Source organism: Chelonia mydas, chromosome 2 (assembly GCF_015237465.2).
Source record: "Chelonia mydas isolate rCheMyd1 chromosome 2, rCheMyd1.pri.v2, whole genome shotgun sequence".
NCBI classification, from domain to species: domain Eukaryota; kingdom Metazoa; phylum Chordata; order Testudines; family Cheloniidae; genus Chelonia; species Chelonia mydas.
In genome coordinates this window covers 221,450,315-221,475,939 of record NC_057850.1, presented here as the reverse complement: position 1 = coordinate 221,475,939, position 25,625 = coordinate 221,450,315, and the positions used below count along the sequence as shown (strand labels likewise).

General features: G+C 40.2%; 1 protein-coding gene across 2 annotated transcripts in view; it reads left to right on the top strand.

The window, feature by feature from the left end:
* MINDY3 (MINDY lysine 48 deubiquitinase 3) overlaps positions 1 to 25,625 on the top strand; it is a 95,195-nt gene that overhangs the window by 2,391 nt on the left and 67,179 nt on the right. The window contains exons 2-8 of one of the 2 annotated variants that reach the window (XM_037890768.2): positions 7,385 to 7,464; positions 9,844 to 9,901; positions 10,335 to 10,508; positions 14,681 to 14,732; positions 16,967 to 17,081; positions 22,006 to 22,079; positions 22,613 to 22,692. In XM_037890768.2, the coding sequence (XP_037746696.1) occupies positions 7,385 to 7,464; positions 9,844 to 9,901; positions 10,335 to 10,508; positions 14,681 to 14,732; positions 16,967 to 17,081; positions 22,006 to 22,079; positions 22,613 to 22,692 (633 nt within the window). Of the gene's footprint in view, positions 1 to 7,383; positions 7,465 to 9,843; positions 9,902 to 10,318; positions 10,509 to 14,680; positions 14,733 to 16,966; positions 17,082 to 22,005; positions 22,080 to 22,612; positions 22,693 to 25,625 lie in introns of those variants that run through there. The other variant, XM_027820974.2, reaches the window with a different exon arrangement.

Genomic DNA, 25,625 nt, shown 5'->3' with positions numbered 1-25,625 from the left:
CAGTCCTACCGGCAGCCAGCAGAAGACAATGGCCAGCAGTCGTACTGCACCATCTTCTGCCGAGCACCCAGGAGATGACAATGGCTAGCGGTCGTAGTGCACAGTCTGCTGCCAGCAAGATGTATAAAGATAGATGAAGTGGATCAAAACAAGAAATAGACCAGATTTATTTTGTATTCATTTTCTCCTCCCTTCCTCCGTGAAATCAATGGCCAGCTAAACCCAGTTTTGAGTTCTATCCTTGAGGGGGCCATTCTGTTTCTCGCAAAGCCACCCCCTTTGTTGATTTTAATTCCCTGTAAGCCATGTTGTCAGTTGCCCCTCCCTCCACCAGAGCAACGGCAAACAATCGTTTGCACCCTTTTCCCTGGATTGCCCGAGCAGGAGCAGACGCCATAGCACAGCAAGCATGGAGCCTGTTCACCTCACCACAGCAGTTATGACCATTGTAAACACCTCGCGCATTATCGTGCAGTGTATGCAGAACCAGCACCTGAAAAACCAGGCGAGGAGGCGACGGCAGCGTGGTGATGAGGACATGAACACACTTTTCTCTGAAACCGTGTTCCTCCGCAATTTGGAGATCATGGTATTAATGGGGCAGACTCATGCCATGGAACGCCGATTCTGGGCCTGGGAAACAAGCAGAGAGTGGTGGGACTGCATAGTGTTGCAGGTCTGGGATGATTCCCAGTGGCTCTGAAACTTTCACATGCGTAAGGGCACTTTCATGGAACTTTGTGACTTGCTTTCCCCTGCCCTGCAGCGCAAGAATACCAAGATGAGAGCAGCCCTCACAGTTCATAAGAGAGTGGCAATAGCCCTGTGGAAGCTTGCAACACCAGACAGCTACCGGTCAGTCGGTAATCAATTTGGAGTGGGCAAATCTACTGTGGGGGTTGCTGTGATACAAGTAGCCAACACAATCATTGAGCTGCTGCTATCAAAGGTAGCGACTCTGAGAAATGTGCAGGTCATAGTGGATGGCTTTGCTGCAATGGGATTCCCTAATTGTGGTGGGGCTATAGATGGAACGTATATCCCTATCTTGGGACCGGACCACCAGGGCAGCCAGTACATAAACCGCAAGGGGTACTTTTCAATGGTGCTGCAAGCACTGGTGGATCACAAGGGACGTTTCACCAACATCAACGTGGGATGGCCGGGAAAGGTTCATGACACTCGCATCTTCAGGAACCCTGGTCTGTTTAAATGGCTGCAGGAAGGGATTTACTTCCCAGACCGGAAAATAACTGTTGGGGATGTTGAAATGCCTGTAGTTACCTTGGGGACCCAGCCTACCCCTTAATGCCCTTGCTCATAAAGCCATACACAGGCACCCTGGACAGTAGTAAGGAGCTGTTCAACTATAGGCTGAGCAAGTGCGGAATGGTGGTAGAGTATACATTTGGACGTTTAAAGGGTCGCTGGCGCAGTTTACTGACTCGCTCAGGCCTCAGCGAAACCAGTATTCCCATTGTTATTGCCTTGTGCTCCACAATCTCTGTGAGAGTAAGGGGGAGACGTTTATGGTGGGGTGGGAGGTTGAGGCAAATCACTTGGCCACTGAATACGTGCAGCCAGACACCAGAGTGGTTAGAAGAGCACAGCAGGAAGTGCTGCGCATCAGAGAAGCTTTGAAAACCAGTTTCATGACTGGCCAGGGTACTGTGTGACACTTCTGTTTGTTTCTCCTTGATGAAAAGCCTCCCCCTTGGTTGCCTCTAATTTCCTCTAAGCCACCCTCCCTCCCCCCTTCGATCACAGCTTGCTTGCAAAGGAAATAAAGTCACTATCGTTTAAAAAGCATGTATTTATTAATTGATTATAAAAATAGGGAGATAACTCACAAGGTAGCCTGGGTGGGGTGTGGTAGGAGGGAAGGAAAAGGCCACTTGTTGAATGCCACCCTTCCTTTGATTGGGCTGTCCACTGGGGTGGAGTGGTTGGGTGCCCAGAGCCTCCCACCCCGCATTCTTGGACGTCTGGGTAAGGAGGCTATGGAACTTGGGGAGGAGGGAGGGTGGTTAAACAAGGGCTGCAGCGGGAGTCTGTGATCCTGCTCCCGTTCGTGAACCTCCACCAGATGCCGGAGCATGTCTGTCTGATCCCGCAGTAGCCCCAGCGTTTCCTCATGCCTCCTCTGATCTTCCTGCCGCCACCTCTCCTCACGTTCATCTGCCACCGTCCTGTACTCTGCTATTGTGTCCCTCCACACAGCTCTGTCAGTGCCGGACGACTGCATGAGCTCAGAGAACATGTCATTGCGCGTGCGTTTTTTTCGCCGCCTTATCTGAGATCGCCTATGGGACGGAGGAGGGAGGCTTGAAACATTTGCAGCTGCTGGAGGGGAAAAAAAGGGAGTGAAGTATTTTAAAAAGATACATTTTACAGAACAATGGCTATACTCTTTCACGGTGAACAACGCTATTCACATTACATAGCACATGAGATTTTGGTACAAAGTTGCATTTTGCATCTTATATTGAGTGCTTGCGGCTTTGGTGTTAGAGATCACACACGCAGGGCCGGGCAACAGAATTCGGCTTCTGCAACCTTCATAACAGCAGCCCCCTCCTTTCCCATACCAAGCAAAGCCCGTTGAGTTGGCCATTTAGTGCTGCAGTTTTCCTGTTAACGCGCAGCAGCAGAAACCAAACTAACCCCCCTGCATCCAATTCTCTGGGATGATCGCTTTACCCCTCACCCCACCGCGTGGCTGGTATCAGGGAAGATCCCTGCTAGCCAAACGCAAACAGCTCAGCGCCAATGCCCCCCCGCCACCGCGTGGCTAACTGCAGGGAGGATTTCTTTTCAGCCACAGGCAAACAGCCTAGTAGGAATGGCCACCTCTGAATGTCCCCTTAATTAAGTTCCCCTATTTCAGCCAGGTTACCATGAACGATATCACTCTCCTGAGAATAACACAGAGAGATAAAGAACGGATGTTGCTTGAATACCAGCAAACACTGGGACCATACGCTGCCAGGTTTTGTCATGCAATGATACCAGATTACTTGCTACTAGCATGGCGTGGTAAAGTGTCCTACCATGGAGGATGGAATAAGGCTGCTCTCCCCAGAAACCTTCTGCAAAGGCTTTTAGAGTACCTCCAGGAGAGCTTCATGGAGATGTCCCTGGAGGATTTCCGCTCCATCCCCAGACACGTTAACAGGGTTTTCCAGGAGCAGTATTGGCCAGGAATGCATCCCAAGTCCTCAGGGCTACTTAATCATTAAAAAACACTTGCTTTTATCACATGTATTATATTTAAAAAGGTACACTCACCAGAGGTCCCTTCTCTGGCTTGGTTGGGTTGGGAGGGTATTTCAGTCAGGGCGATAAAAAGATCCTGGCTGTCGGGGAGAACAGTGTGCTGTGTGCTCTCCTCAAGCTCGTCCTCCTCCTCCTCATCTTCCCCATCTGCAAAGTCCTCAGCCATGGTGGAGAGTACCCCATCATCGGAGTCCACGGACAGGGGTGGGGTACTGGCGGCAGCTTCTATGCAGCTCAGTGTAGAAGCAGCATGTCTGGGGCTCTGTCCCGGAGCGTCCGTTTGATTCTTTGGGTTTCTGGTACGCTTGTCTGAGCTCCTTAAGTTTCACGCGGCACTGTGTTGCGTCCCTGCTGTAGCCTCTGTCCCTCATGGCCTCTGAGGTTTTTTGAAATGTTTTGGCATTTTGTCTTTTGGAACGTAGTTTTGATAGCACGGATTCCTCTCCCCATACAGCGATCAGATCCAGTACCTCCCGTTCGGTCCATGCTGGAGCTCTTTTTCGATTCTGGGACTGCATGGTTACCTGTGCTGAGAGCTCACCTGGCCAAACAGGAAATGAAATTCAAAAATTCCCGGGGCTTTTCCTGTACACCTGGCCAGTTCATCTGAGTTCAGAGTGCTGTCCAGAGCGGTCACAATGGTGCACTGTGGGATAGCTCCCGGAGCCCAATACCTTCGAATTGCGTCCACACTAATCCTAATTCGAAATGGCGATGTTGATTTCAGCGCTAATCCCCTCGTTGGGGAGGAGTACAGAAATCGGTTTTAAGAGCCCTTTATGTTGAAAAAATGGTTTTGTTGTGTGGACGGGTGCAGGGTTAATTCGATTTAACGCTGCTAAATCCCACATAAACTCGTAGTGTAGACCAGTCTTGGGAGGGAGTTTGGGTGCGGGAGAGGGCTCCAGAAAAATATGTATGGTGGTGGCAGTGCGCGGAGCCGCCTCCCACATCTCTCCCACCAGGGGCTGCAGAGGTGTGCCAGCAGCCAGCCATTTCTGGGACTGGCATGGGGCCATGGTATTCAGGGAGCCTCCCTGAGCCCTGCTGTGCCCCGCGGGCCCTCTTTAGCCCGGGACCCTGGGCTGCAGGCTCTAAAGCCCCTTCGTTAATCAGGTAGACTTAATCAGGTGTAAACATCTGTGTAGGACTCGTGCTTCTTCATAGTAAAACAAGTAACGATAACCATGGAATCTGAGATCTATACTATATTAAATAAGATGCAGATTTTGTGCAAGTTCTTGTTAATAATTTTGTATAGAGAATCTTATCTGGGAACTAAAATTGCAATGTTGGACCCAGATATTTATTTGGTGAAAATAATGAATAAGGACTGAGAAGAAGTTGAAACATTTATTTGGCTTGATGACTGATATGACAAAGAGAAATGCTAATCTCTCAACTAGGCAGATGCACAGGAATGTGCTCATAAATTGGGGGGGTTGGTGCATGTGTAGAACTGAATTTTGAAAAGCATCAGGCAGCTAAATCAGCAGGAGTATAGAATACTTTTTCACTACTAAAAAGAGGGGTTTTGGTGAGGGTGGTGGTATTAGACTGAGGTGAGCAGAATCCAGATATAAAAGACTCAAAGGAGAGAACTCAGAAGAATGGAATTTTGCTTCTCTAAAGGAATTGAATTGTAGTTAAATAGATCTGAGTATTTTTTTCAGATAACTGGAAACAAAGGAGAATGCAGAAGGGAAACGATTAATGAGGAATGGAATTGGATTGGGAGGATGGTCATAGAACTAGGTGAGGAAAGGTGGGAGAGCGTTGATGATTCTGCACCACTGCACACATGCATAATGTGCCATGTATATTTTTAATTTTTTGCACAGAAAACAGCTTCTGCTTGAAAGTTGCTGCATTTCTGCCTTTTGCCCACCAAAGGGTGCTGTGACAATAGAACAGAGCAGCAGCTTCTGGACAGCTAGGGAAATCAAAGAGCCTGCCTTCTTCACAGTGCCTGTTTGGCCAGGTCAGGAGACAGCAACATGGGGCTGCGGGGGGATCACAGAACGGCTCATAAGGGCTAGTGAGGGAGGACAGACTGCAGCAGGAGCTGAATGGGAGTGGAGGCGCAGGGCCACAGCAGGGAGGAGGGGTGCAAGGCCGTATGGGGGAAAGGGGTGGTTGAGTAGGGGCACAGAGACATATGGGCCCAGGGGAGGGGGTGCAGGGACACATGGAGCCAGGGGCAGATGTGCCTGACTGAATGAGAGAGTCTAGGGGTCAGTCAGGGTCTGCATGGGGGAAGCTCCCTAACAATTCTCCCCCCCGCGCCCCCCCCCCCCCCCCCCACAAAAAACAAAAAACAAAACAAAACTGTTCCATACTTTTCCCACCCAAACCCAACAACCCTCCCAAACTTCACACCCAGGCTCCTTTCCAGAAATTACTTCTCTTTCGCTCAGCTCCTCCGTTACCCCTGTCTCCCCCAAACCTTTGCACTGCTTCTGAGGGGTGCAGGAAATAAGATTTCGGTATTTTAATAATTCATTTAAACTACTCAGAGTTCTGTATTAATATACCTAGTAAGGAATCTATTTGTGTCAAAACATTTCCTGAATCTTTTTTGTTGTTACAGACATACTTGGTGACAGGTATTTTGAAATAAATTACCAAAAATAATTGAAACTGGTGTGAATATATTGTGTTGTTTTGACAAATGTGCAGAATTTTAAAATATTGTGTGCAAAATTTGGTGGTGGTGGTGGTGGTTGTTGTCGCCAAATTCCCCCAGGAGTTAAATAACTTTCATGTCATTACATGTACAGTATTGATTCAGTATCCGTTTACCATGATGCTGTTAACTCTCAAGATTGCCAGCAAGGCAATAATAATAATTAACAACAACAACAGAACTAAATGGCAGCAGTGGCTTTAATTAAAATGATATAATTGTACTCTACCAACTTAAATAAACATTTGCCAAATATTCCTTTAGTATAGTATGTCTCCTTAGGGCAGACCAAACTAGTTTGTGCAAATCTGACCTGACATTTTTAGGTCACATGGTTGACAAATGGTATAGTAGTAAACAAAAAAAGATTCAAGCTCTCTAGCAAACCCCTGAAGAATGTAAAACAAATGCAAGGTTTCTTGTGTATGATACCCCATACTTTTTTTTTCGTTGCAATTACTGAATCATCAACGCAACTGAATACTACCCTGTACTTTTGAGCACATTGCAATAGTTCTTTTTTTTTTTTTTTTTTTTTTTTTAAGTTAAAGGAAAATTGTAGTCTATATTGGCTCATCCAGGTCAGAAGCTATCTCAGATTGTACATATGAATGCTAGTATGCTATGGGGTGTTCCTAGCTCATAGCATTGGTGACAATCTATATCATCAGTCTCATTTACACCAGATGAATGAAATGACACGAATGAAACATTTGGCAGCAGGACAGAGTAATAGAGATTTTGGGTCAGATTAAGGGAGTCTAAGTAGGTATAACTTGCGTATGCTGGCTCTTGGTATATAAATTATATCAATGTAGACTCAGATCATCTTGAACTAACACCCAGTTACTAACATGTCAGTTACACACTATTATGCATCACCTCTGGGTTTGACTGACAGACTAAGTAAGATGTCATTTTAATTTCTAGTGAAGGAAGGGTCTAATTTACACAGTGAAGGGTGCCACAAATTACATACTTTTAGACTGGCCTATAAATTTAGTCCATTGTCTAAAAGATTATTAGCTGAATATGGTTCAGTGCTTGGAATACGCTAGTCCACCCTAATTTAAACGGTAGAGTGTTGGAAGTCACATTCTGATGAGACATCTTTATTATGTTCGCTACTTTACATGTTACTATGTTAAAACTCTAGGGACTAGCCCTTTTTGGCCATGTGTCATTGCTGATATAGGTAATATTGTGGAATGTAATCTGTCCCCTTGTACTCCATACATTTTTTGATTTTCATGTGTCATAAATTAGACTTGATTGCTCTGTGAAAATGGTGTTTTCTGGTCTACAAAACTAACTTGATCTTGGTGAATAAGGTGAGTGGAGTGGCATTGCTATCAAGGAGAATATATGTAATACGTGTGCATGTTTAAGTACATCATTAACCATGGTCTTTTTCATTGTCAGGGTTTGTATATAGTGAATCTGAATCCACTGCATTAGAACAATTTGAAGGTGGCCCTTGTGCGGTGATTGCACCCGTTCAGGTAATGTGCACTGGTTACAGAAATGGTTCAAACTTAACAGGCACAACATTTCACCAGCTTTTACATAATTTATATGGTACCATAGCTGAATTTAAAAAAAAAACAAAAAACAAAAACAAGCCAAAGATAGAGAGGGATCTCCAGCCAGTTGAATTTACAACATCTGATAACTACAACACATGAAACAACAGTCTAGGACAGGGGTGGGCAAACTTTTTGGCATGAGTGCCACATCGGGGTTCTGAAACTATGGAGGGCTGGGTAGGGAAGGCTGTGCCTCACCAAACAGCCTGGCCCCCGCCCCTTAGCTGTCCCCTCCCACTTCTCACCCCTTGACTGACCCCCTTAGAACCATCCAACCCCCACCGCCCCGCTCCTTGTCCCCGACTGCACCCTCCCGGGGTCGCACGCCCCTAACTGCCCCCCCGGGCCCCTGCCCCCCATCCAACCACCCCTGCTCCCTGTCCCCTGACTGCTCCGACCCCTGTCCTCATCCCTGCCTCCGACAGGCTCCCCAGGACTCCCACACCTATCCAATCCACCTGTCCCCTAACTGCCCCCTGGGATCCTCTGCCCCTTATCCATCATCCCCGCTTCCCGACCCCTTACCATGCTGCTCAGAGCACCAGGACTGGCAGCTATGCTGCCCAGTCGGATCCAGTCACGCCGCTGTCCTGCCTGGCAGGAGCTCGCAGTCCCACCGCCCAGAGCGCTGGCGGCATGGGGAGCTGAAGCTGTGGGGGAGGGGAAAAAGTAGGGGAGGGGCCCCGGGCTAGCCTCCCCAGCTGGGAGCTCAAGGGCCGGGCAGGACAGTCTTGCAGGCCGTAGTTTGTCCACTTCTGGTCTAGGAACAAGAAGGGACAAAAATAGTCTATCAACATAGAGACTTTGCAAAAGTGGTGATTTCCTTCTGGCAAGTAAGAGACGAAATTCAAGCGTAGGTAGCTTAAAAGAAGGTATTGAGCAGAGGCTGAGCGGGATAAAAGAGAGCAATCAATGTAGCCAGTGAAAAGAGAGCACAGATGAGGATGTAAGCAAGACTGCTACGAAATTGAAATTTCATAATCCTTTTTACCTCCAATTCACCAATGCTTTCATAGTGTGGGTTACATGTTAGTATCTTGTAGCCAATCCCAATGTGAATTAACATACCTGTGATAATTTAAGCAATTGTTTAAATGGCAAAGTAGTAATAGGAAAGTATTTAGTCTATTTTTTTAGCTCTTTCTAATGTAGCTTCCATTGCAGTCTATGGTCCACAGTTTGGGAGCCACTGGTCCATGACACAGGAATTATAATACAATTAAGTCCTCCTAATTTGGGAGAAAAGAACACAGGTCAGTCAGCTGCCTATAAATCTAAATAAATGGAAGGGGTGTACCAATGGTTCGAAATCTGTGAGACTGTTCTCATTTCAGTGTATATAGGTTCAATCCCCTTGTCCCTGAATTTGTGTTTAAAAAAATGTATGGGTGAGTTAAATGGGTTTCAATTGGGGAAGCAGGAAGGAAGGGATCAAACATGAGGAGTAAGGAGAGAACCTGGAGTAGCTGCTGCTAGCACTGGATGGCTAAATAGCCCCAATAGGAGAATCTCTTGGGTAAGTGAGCCTGATGCAAGGAAAGGGAGACTATGGGAGTGCTGTAACACTCTGAAATACTATATGGTATGAATATTAATTAGAGCAGGAGCATATAAATCTGTATTTACTTTTGCTTTGTAAGTGGCAAAAAGAACATTTTGTATATTTGCTTTTGAAGTTGGTAGTTTTGATATTTGATCTTTTTTTTTCTTATCACAAGGATTTATAGAAAAACCTAGCAGATATGTAGAACTGCAATACGTTTTCAGACTGATATGGGGAAACATTGCCCGGGCACCCTTTTAAAAGAAAAAAAACGTAGCTTGCAAGCTGCTGAGCTGGTTAATTGCTGAAAATGTTAAGTTTGGTCTCTGCATGGAAGGAGGTTAGGGTAGTCTTCTACATAACTTAGGATGTAGAATTATGATATGGTGGTGTACCTTCACTTAAGCAAGAGTCCCATTGGGTAGTAGTCCTTAGTTCGGTATACAGTTTGGCATACAGGTATGCACTCTGGTAGGCAGTATGGGTGTACTTCACACTTGAGGTTTATACTTAAAACTAGAGAAACTTATTCTGAAGTCACTGATGTAATAGGATTGAGTAGGGAAACCAGAGAACAAATGAAGTTCTGGTATGCTTTCATAGTTTGATCTCAAACATCTGACATTTCAACTGTATATTAATGCTGTCTTTTTAATATAAATATAATGTGAAATGTAGAATTGAATTGATGTAGAGTAAAATTTGATTACTTCCTCTTGTAGTCTAATGCTTGTTGCTTTAATTACATAAAGGCATTCCTTTTGAAGAAGCTCTTCACCTGTGAGAAGTCTGCTTGGAGAGAGTGTCAAGGTAATTAGGACCTGTTTTCATATTTTTTTTATTGTAGTAATTTGCATTACAAAGAGGTTAAATATTTGTACATTTGCCTGTTAACTGTGCTGCCATGCTATCTTCATAGTGGGGGAAAAACTATACTTATACTTCACATGGCACTAATTTCTTAATTTTCATACTTCAATGCCAGTCTACAATATTATTGATCACAGTGGTGGACATCACTGATTGAAACATTCATCTTGGATTAGTTTAAATTCTTATAAACGAAACTGAAAGTGAGGAACACAAATCTTATTGAGATGTATCTTTGGAGGGCTGGTTTTAAATTTCTGTGCTTTAAGACAGCTGCCAACGTTAATAAGTGGGTGCATACATCCAGTGCTAATAGCATACTTAAGACAGTGATAAATAGTAATTGAATTCATGCAGGATTCTGATCTTTCAGAGGAAGAACAGAAGAACCTCCTTTGTCATACGTTATGTGACATTTTAGAGATGGCTTGCTCTGATAATTCTGAATCCTACTCTTTGGCAACATGGATAAGAGGAAAAACAACTGAAGAGACTGCTAGTATTTCTGAGAGTCCGGTCGAGTCGAGTCATCAAGAGGAACAACCCTGTAAGATGTATTTCTCTCTAAATTTGTGTTAACTCTTGAGCAATAGTTCATTCTTTTAGAGGATGCTAAAAAAAAAAAAAAAAAAAAGGTGGAAAAAGCTCTCCTGCCAACATAGTGTTGTCTACACTGGCGCTTAGGTCAATGTAACTTACATCGCTCAAGGGGGTGGCTTTTTTACTCCCTGAGCGATGTAAGTTATATCGCATTAAATGCTAGTGTAGACATAGCCTTAGTCTTAAAAGACAGATGGTGTGAGGAAGGGTGCACCATCAAGATAATAGTCATACATTATTTATTCCAGTTTTTGTTGCACATGCATGTACTTGTTTTTTGTAGGCAATATTGCAAGAGAAAGCTTTTAAGAATAGATAAGTCAGGTAACAGTATTGAATAGAGTTTGGATCATAAGCTCGTTTTGGTAAGGGTTGTCTTTATTAGCTTCTGCTAAGTGCCTCGGATGCTTTTGAATGCTCAGATAATAGTAGTTAAACATACTTGTTCCTAGAAGCTGCTTAATCAACAAAGTTCAACCTCACCATATAGTGGTTATTAGAAAGATTATAAGTCTATCAGACAGGATCACTTATGAAATTTCTGCCCATTTTTGTCAACAAACACGTTTTTCCACTTAAGACGTAATGTTCATAAAGTTGTATTGGCAACTTATTTCTAGGGATTGGTAAATTCTTTCTTTGAAAGATTATTGTACCAAGGGCATAGTAATATCTGAGTAAAATATTTTCTGTATGGTTTCCGGTTTGTCATGAACATCTTCTTTGTGCTGTGAAATTTGTCTTGTAAGAGATTGGAGCAGATTCTGGTTGCCACAAGGCTTTTCCAAACTTACTCTCCTTGTTAAAATACTGACCTGTACTGAGGACAATGGAAACATGGAAAGTGGGCTTACTCGCCACAAAAAGTCCTCTCCTTTCCCCTGCAGCAAGCCTGATAAAGGCAGGCCAGCCACTTAGGCTTCTCTTCACTGCATTGTCAACTCAGGCTCAAGTTTTGCCCCAACCACAACCTGTCCCTACGCACAAATCTCTAGCTCAAGTTCAGTGGTACTTTAAGCTCCACTGAGCTAGCCCATAAAGGAGGGTGGTTTGGAGCTGAGTGCTGCTAAAGCTGGAGCTAGTAATGGAGAGGGGATGCAGCAATTCTACTTACAACTAATCAGCTGGGGATCCAATCATTCTAGTTCAAAATGTTCAGTAGTGTGATCACTATCACTACAGCTAGGCTAGTTGGAACATATGAGCTAACTGTTGTAGTGAACTAATCTGTCCCAATGAATTCATCTATCTCTCTATCTCTCTCTCTCTCTCTCTCTCTCTCTCTCTGGCGCTGAACAGCTCATCTCTTACTTGTACTCTGGAATTTAAGAAGTATTTTGATTTTTACTTCCCTCCTGGTCTCAAGATTTTTTTTTTTCTCCTGTCCTCATTTTCTCCTATTTTAGCTAAAGCGGGCTTCCAAGTCCTTATCTGGCCAGACTTTGGACAAAGAGATGGGTTCCAAGGAACTGATGGCAGTGGAAAGTTTCACCACTGGCAGGGTTAAGACATAAATTGAAATTTTCTGCCTTTGCTGCTGTGACCAAATGAACGTTCAAACTTTGCCTTTTCAATTTTCAAGACTTTCGATGTTGCAGAGGACAGGATGGTTTCACAGATGGCAGTCAGCTTGACAGACAGGCTGCTGCTTTTGGGAGTCTAATTACATACTTCCAATGGAATAAAAACTGAAGTATATTCATAATGTTGTAAACATTTCTACTTCTGGCTTAATACATTAATACTATAAAATTCCAAATATTGTAAATATATAGTATTTTTTTAAACTCAGGTTTTCTCTAATCACCTTTTTTCTTATATGGATTTTTTGTATTTCATCTGTTCTTTCCTCTCCTCTTTTTCTCACAACTAAATGTTGTTTCAGAGTGATCTCATCTGAGTTATGCCTGTCTCCACTATTTTTTTAGCACTACCTCTTCTTTTCTAGGCCTCTCATCTGTTATCTGCCTGTTTCCTGCTTTTGTTCCAAATGTTAAGTTTCTGCTATTCCACTCCAAGTAGTGCAGAGTGAAATGGTCTAAAATACTGTTCTAAGAACTGCCAACAAAGTGGACGCACATACAGAATGGTCACATTTGTTGAATCTGTTTTTGTGGTGTACGATAATGACTTGTTGAGTTTTCACTTTATTATAATAGTGCAAGCTCTCAGGTTCAAATGTTGATTTGTATATTTATTCTCTAACTTTTTTCTTTTCCTTTTTTTTTGTTTTTAAAAAACTTAGTCTCTTTAGCTACAATATTGTAACTTTAAAGAAGTCGTCATAACTGCTAATTTTCATTATGAACTACTGTTCATGTGTTTTCCAAAATATGTTTTTGTGCAGGAATGTAACATGCATGATTTCTGCCGCTCCCCCTCTCCCCCCCAATTTTTTTTTAGACTGTGTAAAGCTTTTTAGCCCTTAAGTTGGAAGGATTAAATGATCATTTCCCTTTTTAAAAAAATATTCTGAGCAAGTCACTTTTTATGGGGATATCTATCTTGATATGTGAGTGGTCCACTGACTAGAGAAAAAAGCTTGTACGTCATAAAACAAATAGCTCTGAATTTTTTTACTTATATTAAAAAGGAAATCTATTAAGACGAGGATCCACAGGTAACTTAGCCATTTCAGGATTGATTTTAAGGTTCCAACTATTATCCGTCCACATTGCACATTTGTAGTATCTTCTGTTCTAGTTCAAGTATTTGACTTCATACTTCTTCAAAGTGATATAGTAGGACATGAGACTTACGAAAAGGTCACATTCTTCTTATAAATATAACTTGCAATTCCTGACTACTTGTGATTTTTAAAACCATTAATATATAGGTGACAGTGCTGAGGATACTGAAATCATGGTCCCCAAACTCCTGTAATTCATAAATCTGACACTAGTCATTGCAAAAGTCACCTCTTGACTAGAGAGAGAGAAGCATACTGTGTATTGCAGGAAAACTAAAAAGACCCTTCAAAATACGAGTTTGATATTCAATTAAGCTATTTCTCTACAGATAAATGAGATACTTTGAGGAATGCTTAATGCTTTGTGAACCTTCATACTGGATTAGTAGTGTTGCTTATGACAGGTACACATGTAACTGATACAAGGCTCAATCATGCATCCACTGAAGCAAATGGAAGCACTGCTACTGACTTCTGTGCCTTCAGGATCAAATAGATATTCAGTTTTAATTGAAAGTGGAAACATCTGTTATATCTATTATACACAAGGAATAAGATAAAACATTTAGGAATATTGGTGGAGTCAAAGCCTGTTAATGATGCTGCTTTTTGAGCGTCTCTTGTAATTTTAAATACTTGTTTTACACATTTTTACAAGTATCAAAATAGATTTTAGGGCCTACTTATTTAAAAGCAAGTGAAAGTCAAGAAAAGCTCATTTTATCTCTGTTTCAAAAGCTTTTACGAGGGACCAAAGGTCTACACTGAACCTGGGACGACACTGCATGCTGTATTTTTTTTTTTTTTTTTTTCCTCTAGCTGTAGATATATTTGAGGAATGTCTGAGGCTAGTTAGTTTAGAGCTATGAAATCTTGTTGCAGGAACAGTGTGCCTAAAACTATCTGGAACCATTTTAATTTGTTTACAAAAACAAATGTTACTTAAACATTTGAAAAAAAAAAAAAAAAGTACAGCTTTCTTACATTGACACTGCTCTAAAACTATTCAAATAATTATGCTTGCTTTCCTCTAGAAAATAATACTTGCAGTTGACTTGCAAAATTATTTGTAGCATGCTTCTGCTTGGTGACTAACAATCATCATCACTTTTGCAAAATCAACAGTTTATATTTTCACAGAATTTCAAGACTACAAACTAGGGGCTCTTGATTTTTTTTTGGTTTTGTTTTTTTTAAAATTTAAGATATTTTTCTGTAATCTTAATAGTGGTGCATTCACTGATTTGTATGGTGAAGGACCCATATTGTTACAGTGAAGTAGATTACATCATGTAGATACTAAAATTGAAAATTTCCAAAGGAGGGGAAATTAAAAATATAACTGAAGCTTGAAAGTATACTAGCTTGCTGTGTGTATCTTGTGTCATTTTTTGCCATGTGTAGTGCTGAAAAGTGTCTCTTGTGTATAGCTGCCTTGGCTGCCGAAGAGCTTGGCTTTGAGCGATTTCATGCATTAATTCAGTAAGTAACATGTTGGAACATTTAAAATACACTATTTTACAGTCTCACTAATATTCAGAATCAGATATATGGCAAAGTGTTGTAAGGGTAGGTCAAATTTGGAGTTTAAAACTTTGTTTTTATCTGTGTATTTATAATTCAAAAAGGAAGCAATAATTTGTTCCAGATTTTATCTAAAATATCTGATTAGCACACTTTGCACATGATTATGTGCATCTCTTTGCAGTTAATTAAAAAGCATATTTAATAAATTTGAGTAAAAAGGATATGAATAATTCAATTTGTTGTGATATGGTCTTCACAGATTATGCTGATTTTTAAAAAATGCTTGTTTGACCTGTACTGCAAGAAACAGTTTGCCTCACCTGGTATCTTTCCATAACTTAGGCCAGGAAATTTTTAAAAGAAATGTTTGGTCTTATATATAAATATAAAACTTGTAGTGACCTTTAGATTATTATATTAGTGACTTTTATTTTATCCAAAATATTCTTAAACTTCTATTACTGTTCTTGTTTTGTTCCTTACATTTTATTCCTGTCAAAGTATAACTTTTTTTTTTTTTAATTTATTACCTTCAGAGACACATTCAACAGCATTTCATCCTTCAACCCGGCATTTAGACAAAAACTAGAAAGGATAGTGTTAAAGCTAAAATAGATATATATGTTCCTCTATTTTAGCTCTAGCCCTATCCTTTCTAGTTTTTGTCTAAATGCCAGGTTGAAGGATGAAATGCTTTTGAATTTGTCTCTGAAGGTAAATAAATAAAAAGTTATATCTTTACAGGAATAAAATGTAAGGAACAAAACAAGAACAGTAATAGAAGTTTAAGAATATTTTGGATAAAATAAAAGTCACTAATGTAATAATCTAAAGGTCACTACAAGTTTTTATCACCTTCAAGAGTGCTTACAATAGTCTATGCCAAGAAGTTTTCAAAACATCCTTTTGTGTGATGGAGAGAGGAGGAAAAAATATAACGTTGCCTGACCTCATAATCAACTCTTGTCTCTTCCTTGGTCCTATCCGAGGTCCCCAGATGTTTACCTAGCACAGCTTCTCACAAAACACCCCACTGGGAGTGGACATCCTTTCCCAAGCCCTGTTGACCAAGTTCATTTGGTGGGTTAGGTTTATGAACTTTCTGTGCCTCCTGTACCTCTTTTTCAAGGTTGCAGGATGCCTTTTGTTACCAAGAATGGCTTGGGTGAACCTTCCCCTCACAAGCAAATTTGCACCATTGCAATATACATTTCTTAACAATAAATAAGATTTATTAAAAACAGAAAATAGTGGAGTAAAAACAATGGCTTGTTTAGTATATTTAGATTTACACTTAGCCTAACCTCTAATGTATGTTATGCTTTCTCAGCTTAAGTGACAGAAAAGAAACAATGAATACGTGTTCTTAAAAGAAATCTATGATTGTGATTCCATACTGTCCCAAGAGAAAGCAATCACCTCCCTTACCTGCATTCAGAGATTTCTCCTACCTCTGACTTTCATTTAAGATCTGCCTGCATGTCCAGATATGCCTCCCATCATTTAGATTAGCCACCTTATTCTCCATACCAGTTTTTCCCATTACACTCACTCACACACAAGTTGAGGACTTTTTGCTTTCGCTAAGGCTTTGTCTAAGAGGTGGCCCACTGAGGATATGACCTTTTAACAGTAGCCTTTCAAAGGCTTAATGATTCCTCTGAGGCTTCATTCTAAAGACCAGCTTGCCCCTCAAAGAAAGTGGTTTATAATAGGTCCTACACATTGTTCATTGAAGGGAAATAGTTTCACCTGGTTGGGTAGAGTTTTTCTTTAAATATAACTCTTCCCCTCTCCCTTCCTTTCATTATTAATTACTGTACCGACAGACCTATTCAGTCCACTGCAACTTCAGATTTGAAAAACTTACTAATTATTTATTCTAGCCACTTTGCACTATTTCAAGTGTACATAATTTATACTAAAATATTTGCATATCAGTAAAAATATAATACTGTAACCAGCTTCTCTAAAGAAACCATTTATTTGCTCTTCTGATAAGTAAATACTAATAGTTATGTCGCAGGTGTATTAACTGCAGAGATTGCTGTGTAACTGTCTCAGTGTGTAGTAACACGGATGTTACTCTTTTTATTTAAACAACTTAAATTTAGTACCTAATATCCTTTTTACTTTTTACACTATTCTAATGCTACATCTAAATTATTTCTCCTTTTTTCTGTCTTCAGCAAGCAATCATTCCAAAGCTTTCCAGAACTAAAGGATGCACTGTGGGATCAGTATTCCGTGTGGACAAATAAATTTGGAGTATTGCTCTTTCTGTATTCTGTGATATTGACAAAGGTTTGTTCTTAAAAGAAAAGATTTGATTATTACCCCTTTTACTTAAAGATGAGCAACAAGCTCAGAATTTAAAATTTGAGTTAATTCCAGATTTATGGGTAGGATGGGCTCCTTATTAATGTTGTAGTGGGGCATCCAGCACAGAAATAAACTTGTAAATTATTTTTAAGAAAACTCCTTTCTGAACGTCACAAGGTATTTTACAGGGGAGTAGGTGGAAAAGAATCTTTTTATAGAGTTAAAATGTATTTCTGTGTTGACTGCCATCCCATTCCTGCCTGTTTAGTAGGGACATTAGTCCCATAAATCTGTAGCTCCATTTTCATTTTAGTCTTCAGTTCAGCTGGTAGCAGTAAAATCCTGAGGAAGGGGGAAAGTCAGAGGATCTCCTTGCAGCGTTCCCCAACTGATTAACTGTGAGTGTAGTGATTGTTCCTTATCCCATAGACTTTAAGGTCAGAAGTGACCATCATGATCATCTAGTCTGCCCTCCTGCACATTGCAGGCCACAGAACCTCACTCATCCACTCCTGTAATAGACCCTAACCTCTGGCTGAGTAAAGTCCTCAAATCATGGTTAAAAGACTTCAAGTTATAGAGAATTCACCATGTACACTAGTTTAAACCTGCAAGTGACCCATGCCCCATGATGCAGAGAAAGCTGAGAAAACCCCAGAGTCTCTGCTATATTTAGGGTCAGTTAAACCCTGAGCAGAGCATGTGGGCAAGACCTACTAGCCAGACACCTGGGAAAGAATTCTCTGTAGTAACTCAGAACCATCCCCATCTAGTGTTCCATCACCAACCATTGGTGATATTTACTGCTAGCAGTCACAGATTAGCTACATGCCATTGTAGGCAGTCTCATCATACCACCCCTTCCATAAACTTACCCAGCCAGTTATGTTTTTTTGTCCGTCCGTCCTCCCCACAACTCCTCTTGGCAGGCTGTTCCAGAACTTCACTCCTCTGATGGTTAGAAACCTTTGCCTGATTTCAAGCCTAGACTTGTTAATGGCCTGTTTGTCTATTTGTTCTTCTGTCCACATCAGCACTTAACTTCTCTTCCCTCCTGGTATTTATTTAATTTGTTATCTCCTAGTGATATATAGAGAGCAATCACATCTCCCCTCAGCCTTATTTTGGTTAGGCTAAACAAGCCAATCTCTTTGAATCTCCTCTCATAAGGTAGGTTTTTCATTCCTCACATCATCCTAGGAGCTCGTCTCTGCACGTGTTCCAGTTTAGTTTAATCTTTCTTAAACATGGAGACCAGAATTGTGCCCAGTATTCCAGATGAGGTCTCACCAGTGCCTTGTGTAACAGTACTAACACTTCCCTCTCTCTGCTGGAAATACCGGGCTTTATGAATGCTAGGACTGCATTAGCCTTTTTTCACAGCTACATCCCATTGGCGGCTCATAGTCATCCTGTGATCAACGAATACGTCCTAGTCTTTCTCCTCCTCTGTTGCTTCCAACTAACATGTCCCCAGCTTATAGCAAAAATTCTTGTTAGTCCCTAAATGCATGACTTTGTACTATTAAATTTCATTCCATTTCTTCTATTCCAGTTTATAAGGTCGTCCAGATCTTCTTGTCTGGTGGTCCTCCATATTGCAATACCTCCCAACGTTGTGTCAGCCACAAATTTTAGTAGCCCGCACACCCTTTTTTTGCCAATGTCAATAACAAAAATGTTAAATAACATTGGTGCCAAGACTAATCCCTGAAGTACTCCACAAGTAACCTCCCTCCAGCCTTGATTTCACCTTTTTAGTATGGCCTGTTGTAGTCTCCCCTTTAATCAGTTCCTTATCCATCTTGCAATTCTCATATTAATCCCCATCTTCACTAATTTAATTAATAATTTCCCATGTGGAACTGTATGAAATGCTTTATTGAAATTCAGGTAGATTAGATCTCTACTGCATTTTCTTGACTAAAAAAATCAGTTACCTTCTCAATTAAGATTAAGTTGGTCTGGCACAATATACCTTTTGTAAAACCATGTTATATTTTATCCCAATTGTTAACCTCTAGGTCCTTAACTACTTTCTCTTTCAAAATTTGTTCTAAGACCTTGCGTGCAATTGAGGTCAAACTAACAGGCCTTTAGTTTTCAAGATTACTTTTTTTCCCCCTTTGTTAAAAATAGGAACTGTATTAGCAAATCTCCAGTCATAGGGTACGACCCCCAAGATTTACAGATTCATTAAAAAGCCTTGCTAGTGGTTTTACAATTTCATGTGCCAGTTCCTTTAATATTCTTGGATGGAGGTTACCTGGGCCACTTTTAGTCCCATTAAGCTATTTGTGTCTGACTTCACCTTGGATGTGGTCATTTCTACATCCATATCCTCATTCCCAGTAGTCAACCTGTCACTACCCAAAGCTCTTCATTAGCCTCTTTAAAAACTGAGGCAAAGTATTTGTTTAGATGTTGGGCCATGCCTAGATAATCTAACCTCCACCCATCCTCAGTGCTTAGTGATCCCACTTTTTTTTCTTGTTTTCTTATTTATATGGCTATAGAACCTTTTACTGTTGGTTTTAATTCCCTTTGCAAAGTTCAACTCTGCTTGGCCTTTGGAAGTTCTCATTTTATCCCTACGCTTTCTGACCTCCAACAGGTAGCTTCCCTTGCTGATCCCTCCCTTCTTCCATTCCTTGTAGGCTGTCTGCTTTCTCTTAATCACCTACTTAAGATGCTTTCTCATCCAGCTTAGTCTGCAGCCCTTCCTTACGAATTTTTTCCCCTTGCTTGGGATGCAGGCTTCAAATAGTTTCTACAACTTTGACTTAAAGTAATTCCAAGCCTCTTCCACATTCAGATTTTTGAGTTCTTCAGTCTAGTTCACTTTCCTAACTAATTTCCCTTAATTTTTTTAAGTTAACCATTTTGAAATCAAGGACCCTAGTTGCAGATCTGTTTTTGTATATCCTTCCATTAGTTATATTGAATTAGCTCATGGTCACTTGAACTAAGGTTGTCCATTGTAACCAGCTCTTTTATTTGGTCCTCGCTATGTATCAATATTAGGGCTGTCCATTAATCGCAGTTAAGTCATGCGATTTAACTCAAAATTAATTGTGAGTAATCGCAGTATTAATTGCACTGTTAATAGAATACCAATTTAAATTTATTTAATATTTTGGATGTTCTTCTACATTTTCATATATATTGTATTCTGTGTTGTAATTGAAATCAAAATATATATTTTTGATTACAAATATTTGCACTGTAAAAATGATAAAAGAAATAGTAGTTTTCAATTCACCTCATACGAATACTATAGTACAATCTTTGTCGTGAAAGTGTAGCTTACAAATGTAGAATTTTTTTGTTACATATCTTCACTCAAAAACAAAACAATGTAGAAGCTCAGTGCCTACAAGTCCACTCAGTCCTACTTCTTGTTCAGCCAATCGCTAAGACAAACAAGTTTGTTTACATTTATAGGAGATAATGCTGTCCTCTTCTTATTAACAATGTCACCAGAAAGTGAGAACAGGCATTTTGCTTGGCACTTTTGTAGCTGGCATTGCAGTATATTTATGTGCCAGATCTGGTAAACATTTGTATGCCTCTTCATGCTTCAGCCACCATTCCAGAGGACACGCTTCCATGCTGATGACACTCATTAAAAAAACCAATATGTTAATTACATTTGTGACTGAATTCCTTGGGGGAGAATTATATGTCCCCTGCTCTTTTACCTACATTCTGCCATATTTCATGTTATAGCAGTCTTGGATGATGTCCCAGCACATGTTGTTCATTTTAAGAACACTTTCACTGCAGATTTGACAAAACGCAAAGAAGGTACCAACGTGAAATTTCTAAAAATAGCTACGGCACTTGACCCAAGGTTTAAAAGTCTGAAGTGCCTTCCAAAATCTGAGAGGGACAGGGTGGGGAGCATGCTTTCAGAATTCTTAAAAGAGCAACACTCAGATGCGGAAACTACGGAACCTGAACCACCAAAAAAGAAAATCTGCTGGTGGCATCTGACTCAGAGGATGAAAATGAGCATGTGTTGGTCTGCACTGCTTTGGATTATCAAACAGAACCCGTCATCAGCATGGACGCATGTTCCCTCGAATGGCATGAAAGGCCATATGAATCATTAGCTCATCTGGCACGTAAATATCTTGTGACGCCAGCTACAACAGTGCCATGAGACTGGCTGTTCTCACTTTCAGGTAACATTGTAAACAAGAACCGGGCAGCATTATCTCCTGCAAATGTAAACAGACTTGTTTGTCTGAGAGATTGGCTTAACAAGAAGTAGGCCTGAGTAGACTTGTAGGCTCTAAAGTTTTACAATGTTTTATTTTTGAATGCAGGGTTTTTTACATAATTCTACATTTCTAGGTTCAACTTTCATGATAAAGAGATTGCACTACAGTACTTGTATTAGTATTTTTCAGTTCACCTATTTCTTTTTTTTTACAGTGCAAATACTTGTAATCAAAAATAAATTAAGTACTGTACACTTTGTATTCTGTTTTGTAATTGAAATAAATATTTTTGAAAATATAGAGAAACCCAAAAATATTTAAATAAATGGTATTCTATTATTGTTTAACAGTGCGATTAATTACAATTAATTTTTTTTAATCGCTTGACAGCCCAGGTCAATATCAAATCTGTGGAATGAGTCATGGGGCTTCCAAGACACCAGCACAATCCATGTGGAGGCCCTGAGCTTTTGCCCTGGCTCTTAAACACCAGCATACACAGCCCTTATTGTCTCTTCTGTCAGTTATGCCACTCTGTTGCGAGGCTGCTAGGGCAGTCAACCTTGATGTTTTATTGTCTGGTTGTTTTGTTTTGTATCTGCTAGCTTTAAGCTTGTCTTCATTCCTTAACAGCATTTTTTTTATAAATACTCCAGTGAGGGCTTCTGCTTTTTCTCTAGGGTATCGAAAACATAAAAAATGAAATTGAAGATTCCACAGAGCCATTGATAGATCCTGTTTATGGCCATGGCAGGTAAGTTATAAATAGTCATTTTAGTGAGATGTGTTTGCAACCTTTTTATATTTTCACTAGAATAGCCAGATTATTCAGTGGTCTCTGTAGAGTGGACTAACACACTTTCCCGTGTTTCTACAAGTGAGTATTCTTTTAGAAATAGTTGCTGAGCATGATTAGTCTGAAAAGAATTCAGTTGCTATTCTACAGTAGATAAAAGCAACAACTATTGCAGTAACTTTCTACTTGAATTTTTGGAACCCCTTTGTTCACACAGTTTGCTGCAATTTGGAACAAACCCTTTTAATACTGAACTTCCAGAGAAAGTATTCAGTCTCTTAAGTTGGAGGTAAATTGGCAATCTTGTGTTAAAAATGTTAGTTTTAAATTATTTTGGGTGTCACTGAGATATATATATAAACTGAATTCAAAGTGTTCAGACAGCAAATGCTTGCTAAGATATGAGTTTTCTCCTTTGTTCAGGAATAATTAGATTTGCAGAAATAAATTGCATGTCATTTTTTAATAAGGTATATCTTTCCATTACATAGCCAAAGCTTAATTAACCTCTTGTTGACGGGGCATGCAGTTTCTAATGTGTGGGACGGAGATAGAGAATGCTCAGGAATGAGTAAGTTACTTCCAATTTATAATTTTATCTGTTTTTACACAGCATAACTGTTCGGTGTTAGAAACTTGAGTTGTGCAGTGTTCCTGGTTCACTAGGTGAGATGCTATTTCACTGTCCTTAGGTTCAGTGTAGGCATCAAGGGAAAGTAATATTTAATCCTCCCTAGAATCTTTGAGGCTAGTATTGATTAATCCTCAAAATCCTTGTGAGGTTGGTGTTTAATCAGCCAATATTTATACAGCACTCAGAGATGAAAGGCTATACCTTTATAATTTTTTAAAAAATCACTTGTCTAACTCTTCAATTATATTTTCTGTGATACATCTCTGCACCCAACTATTCCTGGGGAAGAAAATATCATCTAAAGTCCTAAGTGTATAGGGGGAAGTAAAGGGAGTGCTTGCATGTATCCCAAAACTCTTCAGATTATGTGGGGTGGATAGTTGCTTGTAATTGTGTAGTAAACATATTTTGATTGGTTACATTCCACAGCCTTAGTAAAGAAAGCGGAGTTACAGCATTGGGAAAACAACTATGTTTTTCCCTTCTACCTCGTTATCTTTGTCCTCTCTCCTTCTTGCACTACACCTTTTTTTTCCCTCCTTTGGTCTGTTCACTGTCTTCCTCTGCTATCTTGTCACATTTCTTCTTTAGTCAATCTCCTCAGGGTTGGCAACCGTCAAGTGGTAGCTTCCTCATGTAGAAGGCCTGCACAAGTAAAATACAAGGACTTTGTATGGTCGAACGTGACTTTTTTTGAAGTTGACTCCATAGGTATTTTCCTACTGTGATTACTAGCCAGTTGCCTAGCAGCAGCTACCAGTGAGAGAGCTGGACAGGGCACTCCACGTATAGCTGATATCCAATGCCTTTTGGACATCCTATGCATTTGCACAGTAGTTGAGGAATACTGGCTATGTCAACAGTTCTATTTACCAGTTGCATGTGTTTGTTGCCTGACCCTTGTAATAGGTTAATAATCATTGTGATGATTGACAATTGATATGACAGTGATAAGGTTCTTCTCCCAAAATCAGGCTACACAGAACTAATACCAGTGAGTCCAATATCTTGTCGGGAGCCTCAGGATGGATGGCATGGACATTCACACTGAGGGCAAATTAAAACCTTAGAGACCTTTATTAAAATAACGAATAAAGCCAGAAAAGATTCAAGCCACATAAAAAGATAGAGATAATACAGTATTAGGGATATCTGTGGTGGTAGTCTTTGAATAAGCTCTTAAATTTGCATACGCACACCCTGCTTTGAGGACCGGGTGGTAAGAGACAAAGGATCAGCCCTGTCTCTGGCATGGCAATGAGTCCAATGGTCCAGGTTCCTGAATGAGTTGAAGGGTCAAATGGGGAAAAGCCGAGAAGAAAGAACTAACGCCACATGGTGGGTTGCCCTGTTATAGGGCTAAGCTAATATCCAACCCAGTATGGCTAAATCTAACTTCCTTACCCACATAGTGTTAAGGTGTACTTATTCTATAGGTTAACATATACTGATATGTGTTAATACCATTTTAGCTCATTATCATACCCATCACTTCTTGCTTAAGCAGAGTTGCAGCTGTTACTTCCAAGTGCCTTGCAGTTACCATTTACTGTTAAGTTCCAACTTCTTCCACTGAGCAAGCTTTCCTCAGTTCCCAAAATCTGAAGGTAACCATTAGGCCATTTATCTATGCCAAAGGTTACAGGCCTCCTTAACCACGCTTATGTTAACTTGTTTAAGCTAATGTCTTACAGGATACAGACCCATAGATTCCTTACAGGAATCTTTATATAATAAAGGCAAGCCAGCCCTGTGGGCAACAAGTGGTGAGATTAATCAGTGGAAGGACTACCTAAGATACGATAAATTAAATATTGAAAGCACATACTGTTTAAATTAGACACTTGCATTAGCTTCTGAATAAAAGTGCACATTTACGTTTTGCAGATATTTTAATGATCTCCAGTTCAGTTGTTTGGTATAATTTTTAAAAGGAGCTGCCTGGCCACAGACTGCTACTACTATATTTTAAAATTTGTAACCAGAGTACACGTTAAAGGCAAGACCAAAGTACATTTTTTTTATCTCTAGAAATAATGTCTCTTGTACCAGAATTATCTACTCACAGGTCTTAAGTATGTAAGATGAAGCAGATGCAAACAATGCATGTTGAATTTATTCCAGTCGACTGATTATCTGTCTCTTCAGCCTATTAAATGTCAGAGAAACTTAAACTTCATAGCATTTCTAATGCTCAGCTCTTCTGAACTCTTCCATTGATTCTGCCTCCTGTATTTATGTTCTAACATATCGTTGAGCCTGGATAATAAAAGCTATCCACTGATCCTAGAATAATTTTTTTTTTGTATGCAATACTGTCAAAGTGTGCTTCTTTTAAAGATTCAAAAACCTAAGGTGGTTGTGTTCTGGTGTTGTTTAATATTAGTTTATTGTAGACATTTAGTGTGTATAAAATCAGACAAAATAAATATCTTAACAGCTGATATAATTGTGATTTGGTTTCTGTTAACCTGTTTTTGACCCCTAGTATCTTGATTAGTTTCAGTGGGAACAGGCAGAGGTCCTAAATCTTAACACTAGAGATTCGTTATTTTAATCAAATTCATGCTTTTGCTTAGTTATTGAAAAAGATCAAATAACAATATTCAAAACTGTTCTGCAGATGGTATACAGTACTGACTTGTGAAATTCCATAAGCATCCACGTGCCATATGGGAATATTAAGTAATTGTTTTCCTGCCCATCTCTCGCCAGTTCAGATTGCCCTTTGTTTTAAAATTGTTTGAACCAGTTCCGCTTTACCTCTTTGACTTCCTATCCGCTTACTTCCCACGCTTGCTCTGTTCCTCTAGTATTCTCTCTTCCATCCTATATTCCAGCACGGTTGGAAGATGCCTTTCAGTTGTGAG